This window comes from Lacerta agilis, chromosome 5, assembly GCF_009819535.1.
Source record: "Lacerta agilis isolate rLacAgi1 chromosome 5, rLacAgi1.pri, whole genome shotgun sequence".
In the NCBI taxonomy this organism is placed as follows: domain Eukaryota; kingdom Metazoa; phylum Chordata; class Lepidosauria; order Squamata; family Lacertidae; genus Lacerta; species Lacerta agilis.
The window spans coordinates 17,117,599-17,132,401 of record NC_046316.1 but is presented as its reverse complement, the minus strand read 5'-3'; the positions used below and the strand labels follow the sequence as shown (position 1 = coordinate 17,132,401).

General features: G+C 42.2%; 1 protein-coding gene across 1 annotated transcript in view; it reads right to left on the bottom strand.

The window, feature by feature from the left end:
• The window catches only part of LOC117046615 (heparan-alpha-glucosaminide N-acetyltransferase-like), a 69,879-nt gene that overhangs the window by 39,014 nt on the left and 16,062 nt on the right, over nt 1-14,803 (bottom strand). The window contains exon 4 of the mRNA XM_033148738.1: nt 7,220-7,302. Coding sequence (XP_033004629.1) covers nt 7,220-7,302 — 83 coding nt within the window. The remainder of the gene's footprint in view (nt 1-7,219; nt 7,303-14,803) is intronic.

Below are 14,803 nucleotides of genomic sequence, written 5' to 3'. Positions count from 1 at the left end.
ATGCCAAAGGAAATATGAACCCTGAGTAAGCGCCCGGAGATGGTTATTCCGCTGTTTTAGTCGCGTTTTAGCATTTTGCAGTTTGAGTTAATGTTTTGTTAATTGCAAACCCCTCTTGATTTTCTTGGAACTGAAGAATAGAGTATCTGATTCCTTAAATCAATGCCAATAATTCTTACATATATAAAGCTGCTTGTGTATATTTACATGTATTTTCCTAATTTTAATAGGTACCACTCAAAAAGTAAATTAAAGGTAGAATGGCTGTTAGCCTCCGATTTTAGCAGCTGAACATTCTCACCTCACTGCATAACCGGGGGGGGGGGTGTTTAATGGAATTACAGGAAAGTAGCAGAAGAGTGCTGCTTGGTCTCAGGCCTCTATAGTTGATTCTTTTGACACAGCTGAGTGTGCTTCCATACCTCCTCCTGCACTTGGTCTCCCCCAATGGGAATAAAATAGATTGACTTAATAGGTTTTAATGTACAATGATTAGCTCATTTATAAAAGATTTCTACCAAAGCCTCAATTATTTAGATGCAGATCAAGATCAAAAGAGATCAAAGCATATCCTGAACCTGTAGGAAAAAATCAAGATGTTAATTAAATGAGGAGAAGATCAATGGACTCTAACCTCATCTATATGATGCAGGAGGAGGAATGTATTAAAATTCAGGACAGCCAGGACACTAGCACACAGGAGAATGCCATGCTGGCTGCGCACACACACACAGTGCTGCTTTTTGCTATATGAAAAAGCATTACATCAAGTCATGGACCTTGATTCATGATTCATTACCCGTCACAAACAGATGACATCTGACCCACAAAGAAAGATTAATACAACTATTTCAGCTGCGTGTTTGTAAGTGCATCCTATGCTGAAAAAGTCAAAGTAGTAATGAATTATGACACGTATGTCACATGACATGTCAACAACCCAAGATTCATATACTGGGGAGCTTAAATAACATCGGTGCAATCTAGTCCTTAGGGTCATTCAAGCCCAGTGCTGGAAGTCAGTTTATCACTACCTGCCTCTTTCCAGCAGCACCATATGCTATGGCTGAATAGACGCAGTGCACTGCAGGGTTTTGGGTTTTTTTTTGTTTCACCACTGGGGTTCATGTTGATGAAATCACCCCCACCTGTAAGTACATTGGAAGTCAGCCTCTAAATCAGAGCTGAGTGGCAAGGAGTTGTACAGGTTACCCTTTTCAGCCTGAGTTTGTTACACAGATGGCACACATCTGGCTAAAACTGCCTAGTCAGCATACAGATTGCCAACTCCCCAAGTCAGTGAGAAGGCTGATTATACTGCTTTGAGTTTTTCCCTACAATTAAGCGGTGTATACATTTTGTGAAATAAATGAGCACAGCACCACTAGCAAAACAGCAGCCTATGCACATGCAAAGGGAAGGCTTGTTTAGTGCAGGGACTGGGGTGGGGGTGCAATGTGTCTCAGTGTACTCTTTGCAAAGACACCTGAGCCTCTTTCTCCCACAGAAGCTGCACCAGCAGTCAGCCCATCAAGACTGCTTTGACCACTCTGAGAAAACACTGTTTGACATTTACCATTTAGCTCAGGGCTGGGGACCCTTTTTCTGCCCAAAAGCTGCATTCCTGCCGAAAAGCTGGGTGGTCTTCTATGGGTCACATGCCAAAGATGACCAGGGTCAGAGGCAAAAGTAGACATAGTAATAAATGCAAATTTTACCTTTCCACAGTAGGCTGGAAGGTCCCTTCCAACTCCATGATTCAAAATGGAGGACTAACTGAGGAGTTTGCGGCAACATTTGAGGCAGCTGAGATGCAGACATTCTGCCTACTTTTCATGCCTGCCTTTCAATGCTGCTATGTTCATTTCTAATGTCTGATGATCCTACAGCAATTCTTAGCATCCACGGTCACTGTTGGGAACTAAAGCATCAATGCCAGGCCCAAAGATCACAACCTATCCTTTAGGTCTCCATTAGGTCCTTAGATAGTTCCCCATCCTAATCCATCTGAGATGGTTTCGGATGCTGCAACATTTCTAAGGTAGGAACCTTCACTCTTGCAGAGGTCCAGTGGCTTGGTTTATTCTGAACTTTGTTTCCTCAGACACACAAAAAAAGCAAGGTGGGGAGATCAGGGAAAAGCTCACATTTCTACTGGACAGTGTTTGCAGCTCATTAAGGAAGCCAACACCACAGAGTGCGCAGCATGCCACTTACTGGCATTTTAGCAAAGCAAGCCAAAGAACTGATGGCAGTCGCACAAATCTTGGAACCATAAAAAGGGCAACAGATAAAGGGAGGGGAAATGATTTGTTGAGAAGTAGAGAGAGGTTCCAGAGGGAAAGAAGGCCTCGGGGAGAAAATGAAAGATCTAATTATTTGGTGAAGCAAGGAATATTAACACATCACTCATGTTTAGCATTAGCAATCATGAGAGTTCCACATCACTGCATTGTACAGCACGAAGCCGGAACCTGTTGAGAATGATAGATATATTCGGTCCTAGACAATGACAGTGTAGAAAACAGATTTTCATTAAGCAAGTGGGAATATCTGTAGATTGCCAGCTATACATCTGTCTCATCAACATAATGCATAGAGTGGAGTGGGAGACTCTAGTTGATCAATGTGCTCAACTAGGTCAGTTGCCCTAAGAAGATCTTTATGGATCACATTTAAAGCATTTTAAATATATGTTTGTAAGTGTTACAGAATGAGAACCAGGCTAGTACAATCCATAGTCTTGTATGACTGATAAAGTTGCCCACTAATTAAATAATTTTAGTTGATTAATCATCTGCCTTGTAACCAAGCAACAGAGGAATTGATTCAACATTGACTCACTGCCTGTACCTATAAGGCTATTCAAATGCAGCTACACTGAGCATCAAATATTTCCCTGAATTAAGGCTGAATAGCCCCAAATATTTTTGGATCTGGGTTATTATAGAAAAATATGTATTGTGCCTACTTTTTATAGTTGTGTTTACATGAGGTTTTGGTGATACTGCTCTATTTTATGAGTTGGAATCAGGTCAAGTCTGCCATTTGTAACATTAAAATCCAAATGGGAACTATACCTGGATATTATTATATGAAATGCCCTATAGGCTTCAGATTTGACCAAAGGCATTTTTTGTATATTAGGATGCCAAATGTACTAGTTGAGTATTTGGCAGCCTGATATACCAAAGGAGGAAAAAGTTATGCAGCAAATGCTTAAAGAACATTCAGTTTTTGCATCCTTTTAAATCAGGGCCTGCTCAAGATATTTTGATACCAGAAGTGGAAAATTCAAATGACCTCCCTGATGCTTACTGAAATGGAGCAGAATCTACTGGAAAGGAAGTACAAGACAAAAAGGTTGATAAAACTATGCTTTGTGAAGAAAATGGGTAGAGAGAAATATTTCTCCCTTGCTCAAAATATTCGAACTTGGGGTCATCTAAAATGACAAAATGGCAGGGGCTTCAGAACAGGCAATGTGAACTCTTCATACATTCTGTAGCTTTAAATTAGAATGTCCTACCCTGGGATGTGATGATGGCTGCCAGCTTGGATGGTTTAAAAAAGGGATTAGACATGTTCGCATGAAGGATAAGGCTATTGATCACTCATAGTCACAATGGCAATATATGACCTACACGATCAGAGGTACCATGCCTCTGAATACCACTTGCTGGGGGAGCAATAGCAGAATGAGTCTAATGCCTTCTTACCCTGCTTGTAATCTTTCAAAAGGCAGCTGGTTGGCCACTTTGTGTAACAGGATGCTAAACTAGAGAGGAATCACCAAATCATAGAATTGTAGAGTTGGAAGCGTCCCTGCAATACAGGAATCTCAACAGTCTGATCCATTCACAGGGCTGTTAAGTCCTCCAGAAATTCTTCTAGCTCAAGGCTCATTGATATGCAACTGTTATGTTTTTGTTCATTTCAATGGCGCCTGAGCAAGAGACCTTGGTGACTTATGCAACATGGCAAGATCTATTTGTCTTCTACTCGGCTGCCATTACCCAAAATCCACTGCCAGAGGAAGTTGCCATTTTCCAAAATCCACCACCAGTGGAAGTTGCTTCACTTTGCCTGAAGAAGAGCACGACCGCTTTTGCTTTACATACTGTTATGCCTTATTAAGAACTGCCATGGACATGGGCAAGGGAGAAGGTTAACTCCATCCATACCCCTACTGGAAGGCGTCTAACTGTCATCAACATAGTTCTATCAAGTCTGATAGAATAATGCAGACATTATCATCAGCTCCACTCCTGCAGCTGATCTGGGAGAAAGACTGCTTCTGGGGTGAGACTCCTTTTTATCAATGGCAAGGCAGCCAGAACCACTGCTGACATTGACAGGGAGTTGTTGCTCTTGTAGAGACAGAATCTACATAAGCAAAACTATCTATATAACTGCATTATAAGACCTGTAACTTTTTTTAAAAAAAAAACTTAGCTTACTTTTCCTTTTTCCCTCCCATTCCTTTCACCTTGTGTGCCATGTCTAGATTGCGAGCTGGAGGGCAAGCACCATCATAGCACAGAGTTCTGCAAGCTGCTCTGAGAGCCTTTTTGGCTAAAGGGCAGTATATAAATGACATAAATTAATAAGTCCCTTTTGCTATCCCTTTGGGAAAAATATGTCCTAAAGCCTCGTTCCTTTCCTGAGTACATGTTTGCTTAAATCTTGTTTTCCAAATGGCATAACATTATCTCTCACCTTAATTACAATACATGGTGGTGACAGCATTAGCTTTGCACCATCTCCTCCCTGGAAGAGCACGCAGCATCAGATGCCATGAAATGCAATTAAGTGTCGCTCAGGCAGCCAGACTGGGCTATATTGGCTTGCTTTTCCTTCAGAATCCACAAGCAGCTCATTGTAGTAGCTACTCAGCCAGAGCAGGCTGATATCTTTGGTGACCTAGCAGGCATGCGGGAAGGGAACCAAATTGCCTCCTAACCAGTTCATGACCTCTGTGCCTTTTCATTATATAGGATCCCTATTAGCAGCTACTTAGTAGGAAACCACCTACGGAGAAACTGTACATTTGCTTGCATGCATGCATGCAGACTAAACAGAAGCAAAACAAGCATGTCACATCACTGCTAGTAAAGGTAAAAGGTCAATGACGCCTGGACGATTAAGTCCAGTCAAAGGCAACTATGGGATGTGGCGCTCATCTTGCTTCAGGCCAAGAGAGCCAGCGTTTTTGTGCAGACATCTTTCTGGGTCATGTGGCCAGCAGAACTAAACTGCTTCTGGTGCAACGGAACACCATGATGGAAGCCAGAGCACACGGAAATGCCGTTTACCTTCCCGCCGCAGTGGTACCTATTTATCTACTTTCATGGTGTGCTTTCAAACTGCTAGGTTGGCAGGAGCTGGGACAGAGCAACGGGAGCTCACCCCCTCATGTGCATGGATTCAAACGGCCAACCTTCCAATCACCAAACCCAAGAGGCTCAGTGGTGTAGACCACAGTGTCACCTGCATCCCCATCACTGCTAGTACCGAGGTAGGGTAGCATGGTGGTGAAGGGAGTGGACTGTGAGCCTGAAGTCCTTGGTTCAAATCTTGCCTCGCTATGAACTCCCTTGATTGCCTTAGACAGACAGTAATCTCACCCTACCATATGTTTAAAGCACTCTTTTACCACACTTCACCAGTCATGGCTTCCCCAAAAGAATCCTGGGAAGTGGCTCGTTCGATATGTGCATGATCGCGCATGCATGCATTGTGCCGAACCTGGAAGTAACCTGAAAATGTCACAAAAACATCACCAAAGGGCTTTTCCAATGGTGTTTCAAATATACGTGATTTCACTGACACACACATTGCCTCAGAATATATACACACACACCCGTGTTGCCTGTACCCAATGTACCTCTAATGAACTCTGCACCTTCTTAACAGTATAACTAGCTAAGTAGTTAATGTACTAACAAGCTCCCTCTGCCAGCTACTAGAAGTTAACTCTGTACTTTAAAAATGGCAGTGTAGAATAGACACAATGGACAATATCACTGGATCTATAATGCCAGTGGTTTGATTCTTGGCTTGGCTCCATTTCCTGTTGTTGTTTACATATTGCCTATAACAGTAATGTCTTGCTCTGAATGTAACTGACCTGTAGGAAGGACTCTATGATTTGAAAACAGAGTCGTATGTACTTTTGCTACCTAAGAAAAATATTTTAATAAAGAACAGGGAGAGAGAGAGAGAGAGAGAGAGAGAGAGAGAGAGAGAGAGAGAGAGAGACTTACTAGCTCATCAGGCAGTAGGTAGGGGAAAATCCACTGCAGTAACAATGTTAACCTTTTACTCCCAGTGGGATTGTAACAACTAATAAGAAAATGAAGTTGCAGCAGCACATGGAAAAGATCTGGTCAACTGCTTATCTCTCATGTCTTTATGAATCTGGGTAATCCAGCATTTTTCTCAAAATGGCATTAACGTTACTGTTCTCTTGCTATTTATATTATAGTAGTATCTAGGGTATTGCTCTGAAAACTGTTTTCCTCATTTAGTTACATGAACACAAACAAAACAAACTTGCTGTATGAAAAACACCACAGCCTTTAGCCAAGGGCTGAGTAAATGCCCTTCTCTACTAAAGAGAATGAGTCTTCTTCTCTATTGAAAGAAAGGTACAGGAGTGGGGAATGGGTGCCAACCAGCCAACAACTCTTTTATTTTGGTTTTTAAAAACCAAATTTCTATACCATTTGATTAAGTGAATGAGTCTGAAGGTGTGTGAGCAGTTTCTGCTTAAATCCCAAAATGAACATCTCAGTAGCATTTGCAGCCATCAGAAAAGGTGGGGCTTAAGCATACTGCATAACCCACTGCACCCCCCATTCCCCAGTAAGAAGGCACATTATAAACACTGCTCCAAGTTTAAATGATAAACTGTATAAATTCATCTACCTCTGATTATGAACTTAATTCATTCCGGAGGTCCGTTCTTAACCTGAAACCGTTCTTAACCTGAGGCACCAATTTAGCTAATGGGGCCTTCCGCTGCCGCCACGCCACCACCATGTGATTTCTGTTCTCATCCTGGGGCAAAGTTCTTAATCCAAGGTACTACTTCTGGGTTAGTTGAGTCTGTAACCCGAAGTGTTTGTAACCCGAAGTGTTTGTAACCCGAGGTACCACTGTATTGTAGAAACGAATTTTAAAGACTATGGCAAATCAACATGGTGCAGGACTTTACCCTCTAAATGTGTCCAGGGAAAGGAGTCTTCGACGTTTGGGTTTCTCCTCCACCGGTCTTGGGCTCTCTGCAGAATTAAGTTCCTAAAAGGGAAAGTGGAGAAAAGAGTGATGCACCTTTGTTGACAGTCAAGTTCTCCATTCAAGGAGGGTCAGAGCATGGCAAAGACTAAAAAAGCTGGAAGTCAGCATCGATGTAAGATTAGAGTTTTGCTAATTACTTAGAGCAAAGTGGTCCAACACGAGTCCCTCAAGGCCTTTTTTGGCAACCCCCAGGAATATTTGACCTCCGCCACAGTCCTCCAACTGCCTTCCCAAAGCCAGGTAAACAAAGTGTTGGGATTTGAGAAGGAGGCATGAGGACACTGACAGGTTCCTAGAGGCCTCCCGCTTCCTTCCCAAAGTCTAGTTAGCACTTTCCCAGCTTTGAGAAGGCGGCAGGGAGGGCTTTAGGACCCTGTCAGAGCTTTGTGCCTCCTTCCCAAAACCTAGTGCTTTGCTTAAGCAGTTTTGGGAAGACAGCACAAGGGCTGCAGTGTGGGGGGCATCAAATGTTGGCCTCTTTCTTTCCAGTAGCACCTTAGAGACCAACTGAGTTTGTTCTTGGTATGAGCTTTCGTGTGCATGCACACTTCTTCAGATACACTGAAACAGAAGTCACCAGATTTTTTGCCACATTAAGAATTTGGAGGATGTGTCAAAGATGGTGCGGAATGGGCCAGAGTGACACCCTTATGCATAAAACTGCTGTCAAAAACTGTGCAATGTGTTAGAGACACTTGAGAACACACACACACAAACACTTATTAACTTCTTCATAGCCAGAACCCATCTGGAACAAAACTGAATGGCCTAGAATGGAGACTTCCAAGCGAGCAAAGTTAGCCAAATTCATCAGAATGAGTAAATCACAAAATGTCCACAGAAACCACATTCCAATACCAGTTCTGGGCCATAAGTGGTATTCCCCACCATAAAATGGCCTAAAATGCCAGCTTCTGAGCTAACTGAGTTAACCAAATTCATCAGTCACACAAGTCTAGACTAGAAAGAATCCCGAAGAAAAATTCCACAGAAATCATGGTCAAATATCCATTCCAAGCATTAAAAACATTTTGGATTGATGCAACGAGCCACGGTTCATCCACAGAAACCATGCCCCAATACTCATTACAAGCATCAAGAGCTACTCCAAAAACTGGAATGCCATGTTCTGAGCCAGCAGAGCCAGCCAAATTAATGACACATTGGATCCAATGGGCACAATGAAGTAAGCCACAAAACCTCTACAGACACCATATTTCAATACGCATTGCAGGATATAAACCATTTATTGTGTAAACAGCACAGAATGCCTCCTTCTGAGCCAGCCAAACTAACTAAATTCACCAGTGACATGTGACTGGGTATGGGCTGCAACATCTGTTTGCAAGCCAGGCAAAGCACTCTAATTCACACATTAGAACGTAAGAAGAGTCCTGTTGCAGCGGACCAAAGGTACATCTAGTACAGCACCTGATTCTCACAGTGGCAAACCAGATGCCTAGGCCCTAGGGGAAGCTCACAAGCGGGTGGGACCCAAGTACAACAGTAGTCACTCCACTTGGTATTCCCAGCTAATGGTATCCAGTGCCATACAGCCTCTCACCGTGGAAGTAAAACACAGTCATCAGATCTTGGAAGCCTTAACCTCTATGAACTCATTTAACCTTTTTAAAAAAAAATCATCCCAGTCAGTAAATTCCATATTTTAATTATGTGTTGTGTGAAGTTTCTATGGTTTGTCCTTATCCAAGTCATAAACATTCAGCTTCATTCAATGGATGCCCCAGGTTCTGGCATTGTGATGTGAGTGGTGGGGAAACCTCTTGTTTCGGTTTTATTTTCAGCACTGCCTAATGATCCCTAACATGGAATTCTCCTTTTTTCACAGCTGCCACACACTGGGTCAAAATCTTCATCGAGCTATCCCCTATAACTTCTCAAGGTCACACACCTCATCTGGCACTCATCCTAGCAGAGGCAGATTCTGTGTAAAAGAGGTGAGATTCGGCCTCAGGGATTGTGAAGGTGCAAACTGAAGCTGTATGTCTCTTCAGTGCCTTACTCCATTACTGTTAAATGGACAATTGAAGCAGTTTGTTAGCAGTTATTATTACTCAGGAATTTGGTTGGTTTGTCTAGCTCACAAGTTGCCATTCCAGGTACTTTTTTCCAGAATACCATTTATGGTCCAAAGCAAGAACCCAAATGTGGTTTCTCTGGGTGTTTTACAATTTACATCATTCCAATCTGTTTCTCTGTGAGTTGTGAATATGGCTCTTTTGTATTGCTCAGAAGGTGGTGTTCCAAACAGGGTTTTCCCACCTTATATATCCACACTTCTGAGGTATCATGAGGTTGTCCCTGCATTTTCCATCCAATCTTTGCAGCCATATGATCTAGTCGTTGGCTTTTCCCTAACTTATTTTAATAGAAAGCTGAGTTTGATGGTATACTGAATTCTGCACCCCATCTACATTTAGGGGATGCACTATGTTGGGAATGCACTATGTTGGGAAGCATTGTAGCAACACATTCCTTTTAAACAGATGATTTTTTTAAAAAAACATTAATTTTAAAATGGTTTCTGGAACCTTGCCTTACGTACAGCTTCTCACGGATAGAGATTTGTGTGCTGCTCTTTTACAATCACATTTTTGCCCATTTTAAGACCTGGATGTCAGTGTGGCACTGCCCATATTTCTCAGAACAGGAAATAATGCATCAAAACCTAAGTGGGCAAACATGCACCAAACACTCTTTTCAAAGGATCCAGAAGTCAACAACTGATATTACACAGTGTGTTTTTACCACTGAACTATTGCCCAGTGTAGATTGTCTCCAAAATACCTTGATAAATTCTGCTTGACATGTACAGTATGCCCTTCTCCATTTAAAAATAGAGGAAGCTTACATGCTAATGCTTGTGGGATGCAAAAGGCGAGCCGTGCTTCATTAGATTTGAAGGGACGATTCTCTCGTGGTTAGGCCTCTGGCTTGGCCATATTGAATTACAACGCTAAACAGAACAGGAAGGATCTGCCTGCCTAATTCTGTTTGATAGATCACTTTGTCATTTTCAGATGCCAGATTGGAGATAGCCGCCTCCTCCTTGGCAAAGAATGGTGCTTTAGAGCTCTAGGCTATCAGGAGCAAGCGCTAATGTAACCCAACATATGCACAGAGACTGCTAGCTTGCTGTAAAATAATTGCTGCAGTTTCTCCAAAAATTATGGCAACCCATTTTCTAGCAAGTTGCTTCTAGGATTAACTAAACTGGACAAGCTGGATCAGCAGCAACAGCTTTGGGTGCTAATGTGACATCCCATTGTCAATTGTTGTTGTTCAGTCGTTCAGTCGTGTCCGACTTTTCGTGACCCCATGGACCAAAGCATGCCAGGCACCCCTATCCTCCACTGCCTCCCGCAGTTCGGCCAAACTCATGCCAGTCGCTTCGAGAACATTGTCCAACCATCTCATCCTCTGCCGTCCCCTTCTCCTTGTGCCCTCCATCTTTCCCAACATAAGGGTCTTTTCCAGGGAGTCTTCTCTTCTCATGAGGTGGCCAAAGTACTGGAGCCTCAACTTCAGGATCTGCCCTTCCAGTGAGCACTCAGGGCTGATTTCTTTAAGGATGGGTAATTTTCATCTTTTTGCAGTCCATGGGATTCTCAAGCGTCTCCTCCAGCACCATAATTCAAAAGCATCAATTCTTCAGCGATCAGTCTTCTTTATGGTCCAGCTCTCACTTCCATACATTACTACTGGGAAAACCATAGCTTTAACTATACGGACCTTTGTCGGCAAGGTGATGTCTTTGCTTTTTAAGATGCTGTCTAGGTTTGTCATTGCTTTCCTCCCAAGAAGCAGGAGTCTTCTAATTTCGTGAGTGCTGTCACCCATCTGCAGTGATCATGGAGCCCAAGAAAGTAAAATCTCTCACTGCCTCCATTTCTTCCCCTTCTATTTGCCAGGAGGTGATGGGACCAGTGGCCATGATCTTAGTTTTTTTGATGTTGAGCTTCAGACCATATTTTGCGCTTTCCTCTTTCACCCTCATTAAAAGGTTCTTTAATTCCTCCTCACTTTCTGCCATCAAGGTTGTGTCATCAGCATATCTGAGGTTGTTGATATTTCTTCTGGCAATCTTAATTCCAGCTTGGGATTCATCCAGTCCAGCCTTTCGCATGATGAATTCTGCATATAAATTAAATAAGCAGGGAGACAATATACAGCCTTGTCATACTCCTTTCCCAATTTTGAACCAATCAGCTGTTCCATATCCAGTTCTAACTGTAGCTTCTTGTCCCACATAGAGATTTCTCAGGAGACAAATGAGGTGATCCGGCTCTCCCATTTCTTTAAGAACTTGCCATAGTTTGCTTTGGTCAACACAGTCAAATGCTTTTGCGTAGTCAATGAAGCAGAAGTAGATGTTTTTCTGGAACTCTCTAGCTTTCTCCATAATCCAGCGCATGTTTGCAATTTGGTCTCTGGTTCCTCTGCCCTTTCGAAATCCAGCTTGCACTTCTGGGAGTTCTCGGTCAATACATACATACAGATGTTCTCTGTAGGTTATAAACAGGTTTAAGTTTTTATGAACTGAAGGGAATGCATTGGTGCCACCATGCCCTTAACAAAGATGGCCCTAATTTCTTCTTTAACTAGTGCCTCTGATCAAACACGTTTTTCAGGTTTGTTTGGCCAGAGAAATAGATATAAATGCGAAACACAACAATGTTTAGGAGCACAGAAAGTTGCCTGATACCAAGTCATACCATTGATCTACCTAGCTCAGTGACAAACTGATGTGGTGGGATGTGGGGCTGGGGTTTAAGAACAGAGCTTCTCCATGCCACAACCCCCAACATGAAACAAATTAGCATAGATTAGTAATTAGTAAGGAGAGAGAACACACAGCTGAAATATACATTTCTGTATGGCAGGATATATTCCTGGGGAAGAAAAAAAACAGGTTGGCTAAGGGAGAAACAGATGATGATGTCTAAATCCTTTAATAGTTCATTCAAGCTCTGCACAAATTTAATATTGAAGTGAGGGAGATTATGAGCAAGGAAACCTCTGGGCTTAACCTCATTTACCTTTCCCCTGCTCTTTCCAAAACTTGGTGTAGAAAGAAAGAGAAAAAATTTGGTTCTTAGGTACAATATGGATAATTCCATACTTAATGGCCTGTGCCCAAACAAACCTGCAAGAGATTTAAGATCCATGACAGAGATTCTACTCCTTTGCCTGCCACGGAGAAGGTTTATGCTACTGGGCATGAGCGATGGTGGCTCTATGTGGGTGGTCCCATGAATGTGAAACTCCCTCTCTAGAGATACAATCAGCCACCTCTTTGTTCTCATTTAAATGGGCTCTAAAAACATTTTCATTTTTGATTGTATTTAACTTTTTCATCTCATTTGTTCTGTTAGATCCATCCTCTCATTTTATGGTGTGATAACTTACGGCTCTTGTATTTATCCCCCCCCACACACCTGCACCATTTTATTCTATGATGTGATGACCTAGAGTGAAGCAATACATTTGAACCCTGAAAAATATTTGTATTCATGACTGGCTTACCAAGGGGTCTTTGCTTTGCTTTTTTATGAGGCTGGCAGAATTGGGTTAGTGTAAAATGTTTCACCACTGCAATTATTATTGGTGCACTGTTTTATTTTTATATGTCTTTTGTGTTTATATGTTGCAAGCTACTGTGAGAAGACAATATATATTGAATGGCAGAATTAAATGAGTGAATGGCATTCATTAAGCAATTAATAATAATAAGTGAATATTTTAGATAACATTTTTTTAAAAAACCAACTTGTGAATTCCAAAAGTTCTGCTAAAACTGGCCTCTCAAAGTCATTTTTCACCTTTGGACACGGAGAATTTGCTGTTCTGTTACTGCAAACTATAATGGGTCTGTCACAACTGTGGATATTAATGGGCACCTGACCTTTCTAGTGCCTTACACTGGGGTCACTTCAAAATGGTTTTATGTCTTTGGTTGGAAGAAATGTTCCTAAGAGAGAACTTCATTTAGTCTCATCTATTTTTAGTTAATCCAACTCTTCTGACAGCAAGCAAGGTCAACAAATCTTCACCAGAAGGTCACAAACCCACGATACAGCACTACGTAAGTTGCCAGGCCATTAATTATTCCACAGAACAAACTCTACTTCTTTGGTTAAACCAGTTACCATCTGTAGTTAAAGTAGCAGTAGAGATACTGAAAGCTAAATACATGATATTTTTATTTTCTTGCTGGCAGAAAGAAACAAGCGCTTGGGCCTCATTGTTAGAAATCTTTGTGTGAACAGATCTGTATGGGATTGGGCTGCTTGTTTGCAAACTAGGACATCTGTTTCTGTTTGGTGTGCATGTAACACATGGAAATGTCTTCTCCACTGAGCCAGCCCACTTTGACATGGAGTGAAGCAGCTGCCTCAGGCAGAGGAAACAGAAGAGGTGGCACTCCTAGAAGTGCTCCACCCCACCACTGCCAAGGAAGCAACCCAGATAAGGGAGGCTATGGTGGCAATGAAGCAGCACAGCACCCCACTGCCCAGCTGCTTTATTTCTTCCCTGCCTCTAGGGACAGAGAGGGACCAGTGGGCAAAGCTCTGCAGAATGCCTCACCTCTCAACCAGTTGGCGAGAGGGGAGGAGTTCAGCCAACCAGCTTTGCTGCCAGCTGGGAAAGGAGCTTTAGAAAGAGGAACAGACTTGGTCTTCTTGATGAACCAACGGCCTGATCTAGTGTACATTAGACCACCCAACCGTATTTCAGTCCAGGATGTTCTGCTCCAGTTGGAAAATGGCTGCTTGATTAGAGATGTAGAAGGACTTAGAAATTAAAACAACATAACTAGCTTTGCTTGGAATATAAAACTCTTACTCTGGGTCTGCACCTCTCTCATTGCAAGCGGGACCTGCAGGAAAATGTTGCCATATGGAGTGCTTCTACTCAGGGTTCCAGCCAGCTGTGTGCATTCCAGAATATAACATTCCACTCTCCCTCCTCATTTTTCTGGTTTCCATTTTTTGTCTTCCAGAAGTCAGCCAGTAAGTTAGTATTCCATGCTCAGTAAGCATGCTCAGTTTTCACTGGTCTGTTTTTAAGGTTTCCCCTTAGGCTTTTTTCCTCTAAAGTTTTTTTGTACTTCAGCAAACAGTGAGGTTTGTCCAAGCCTGCCTCTTCCATGTGAATGGTGTCATTTTGGCAAGATAAGGATCATAAGGATCCACAGTTGGACAAAAATTCATTATATATCATCAGTGAAGTTGATACTTTACCGAGCAACATATGAAAAAAAAGAGGTCCCTGTGGGATTAATTTCATTTCTAATCTTCTTGAAAAGCACTACTAAATAAAATAGTGTTACAATCTCTAAAACATTGTTCTTAAAGACAGAGGTGCTTTTATCGGTCAGGAAATTATTCATTATGCTAACTACTTTGCACCACAGTTGAGAGGCCAAGAAAGAGAATCATCATTTATCACAGAAAGTCTTGAGCAGAAAGAAGCCTGA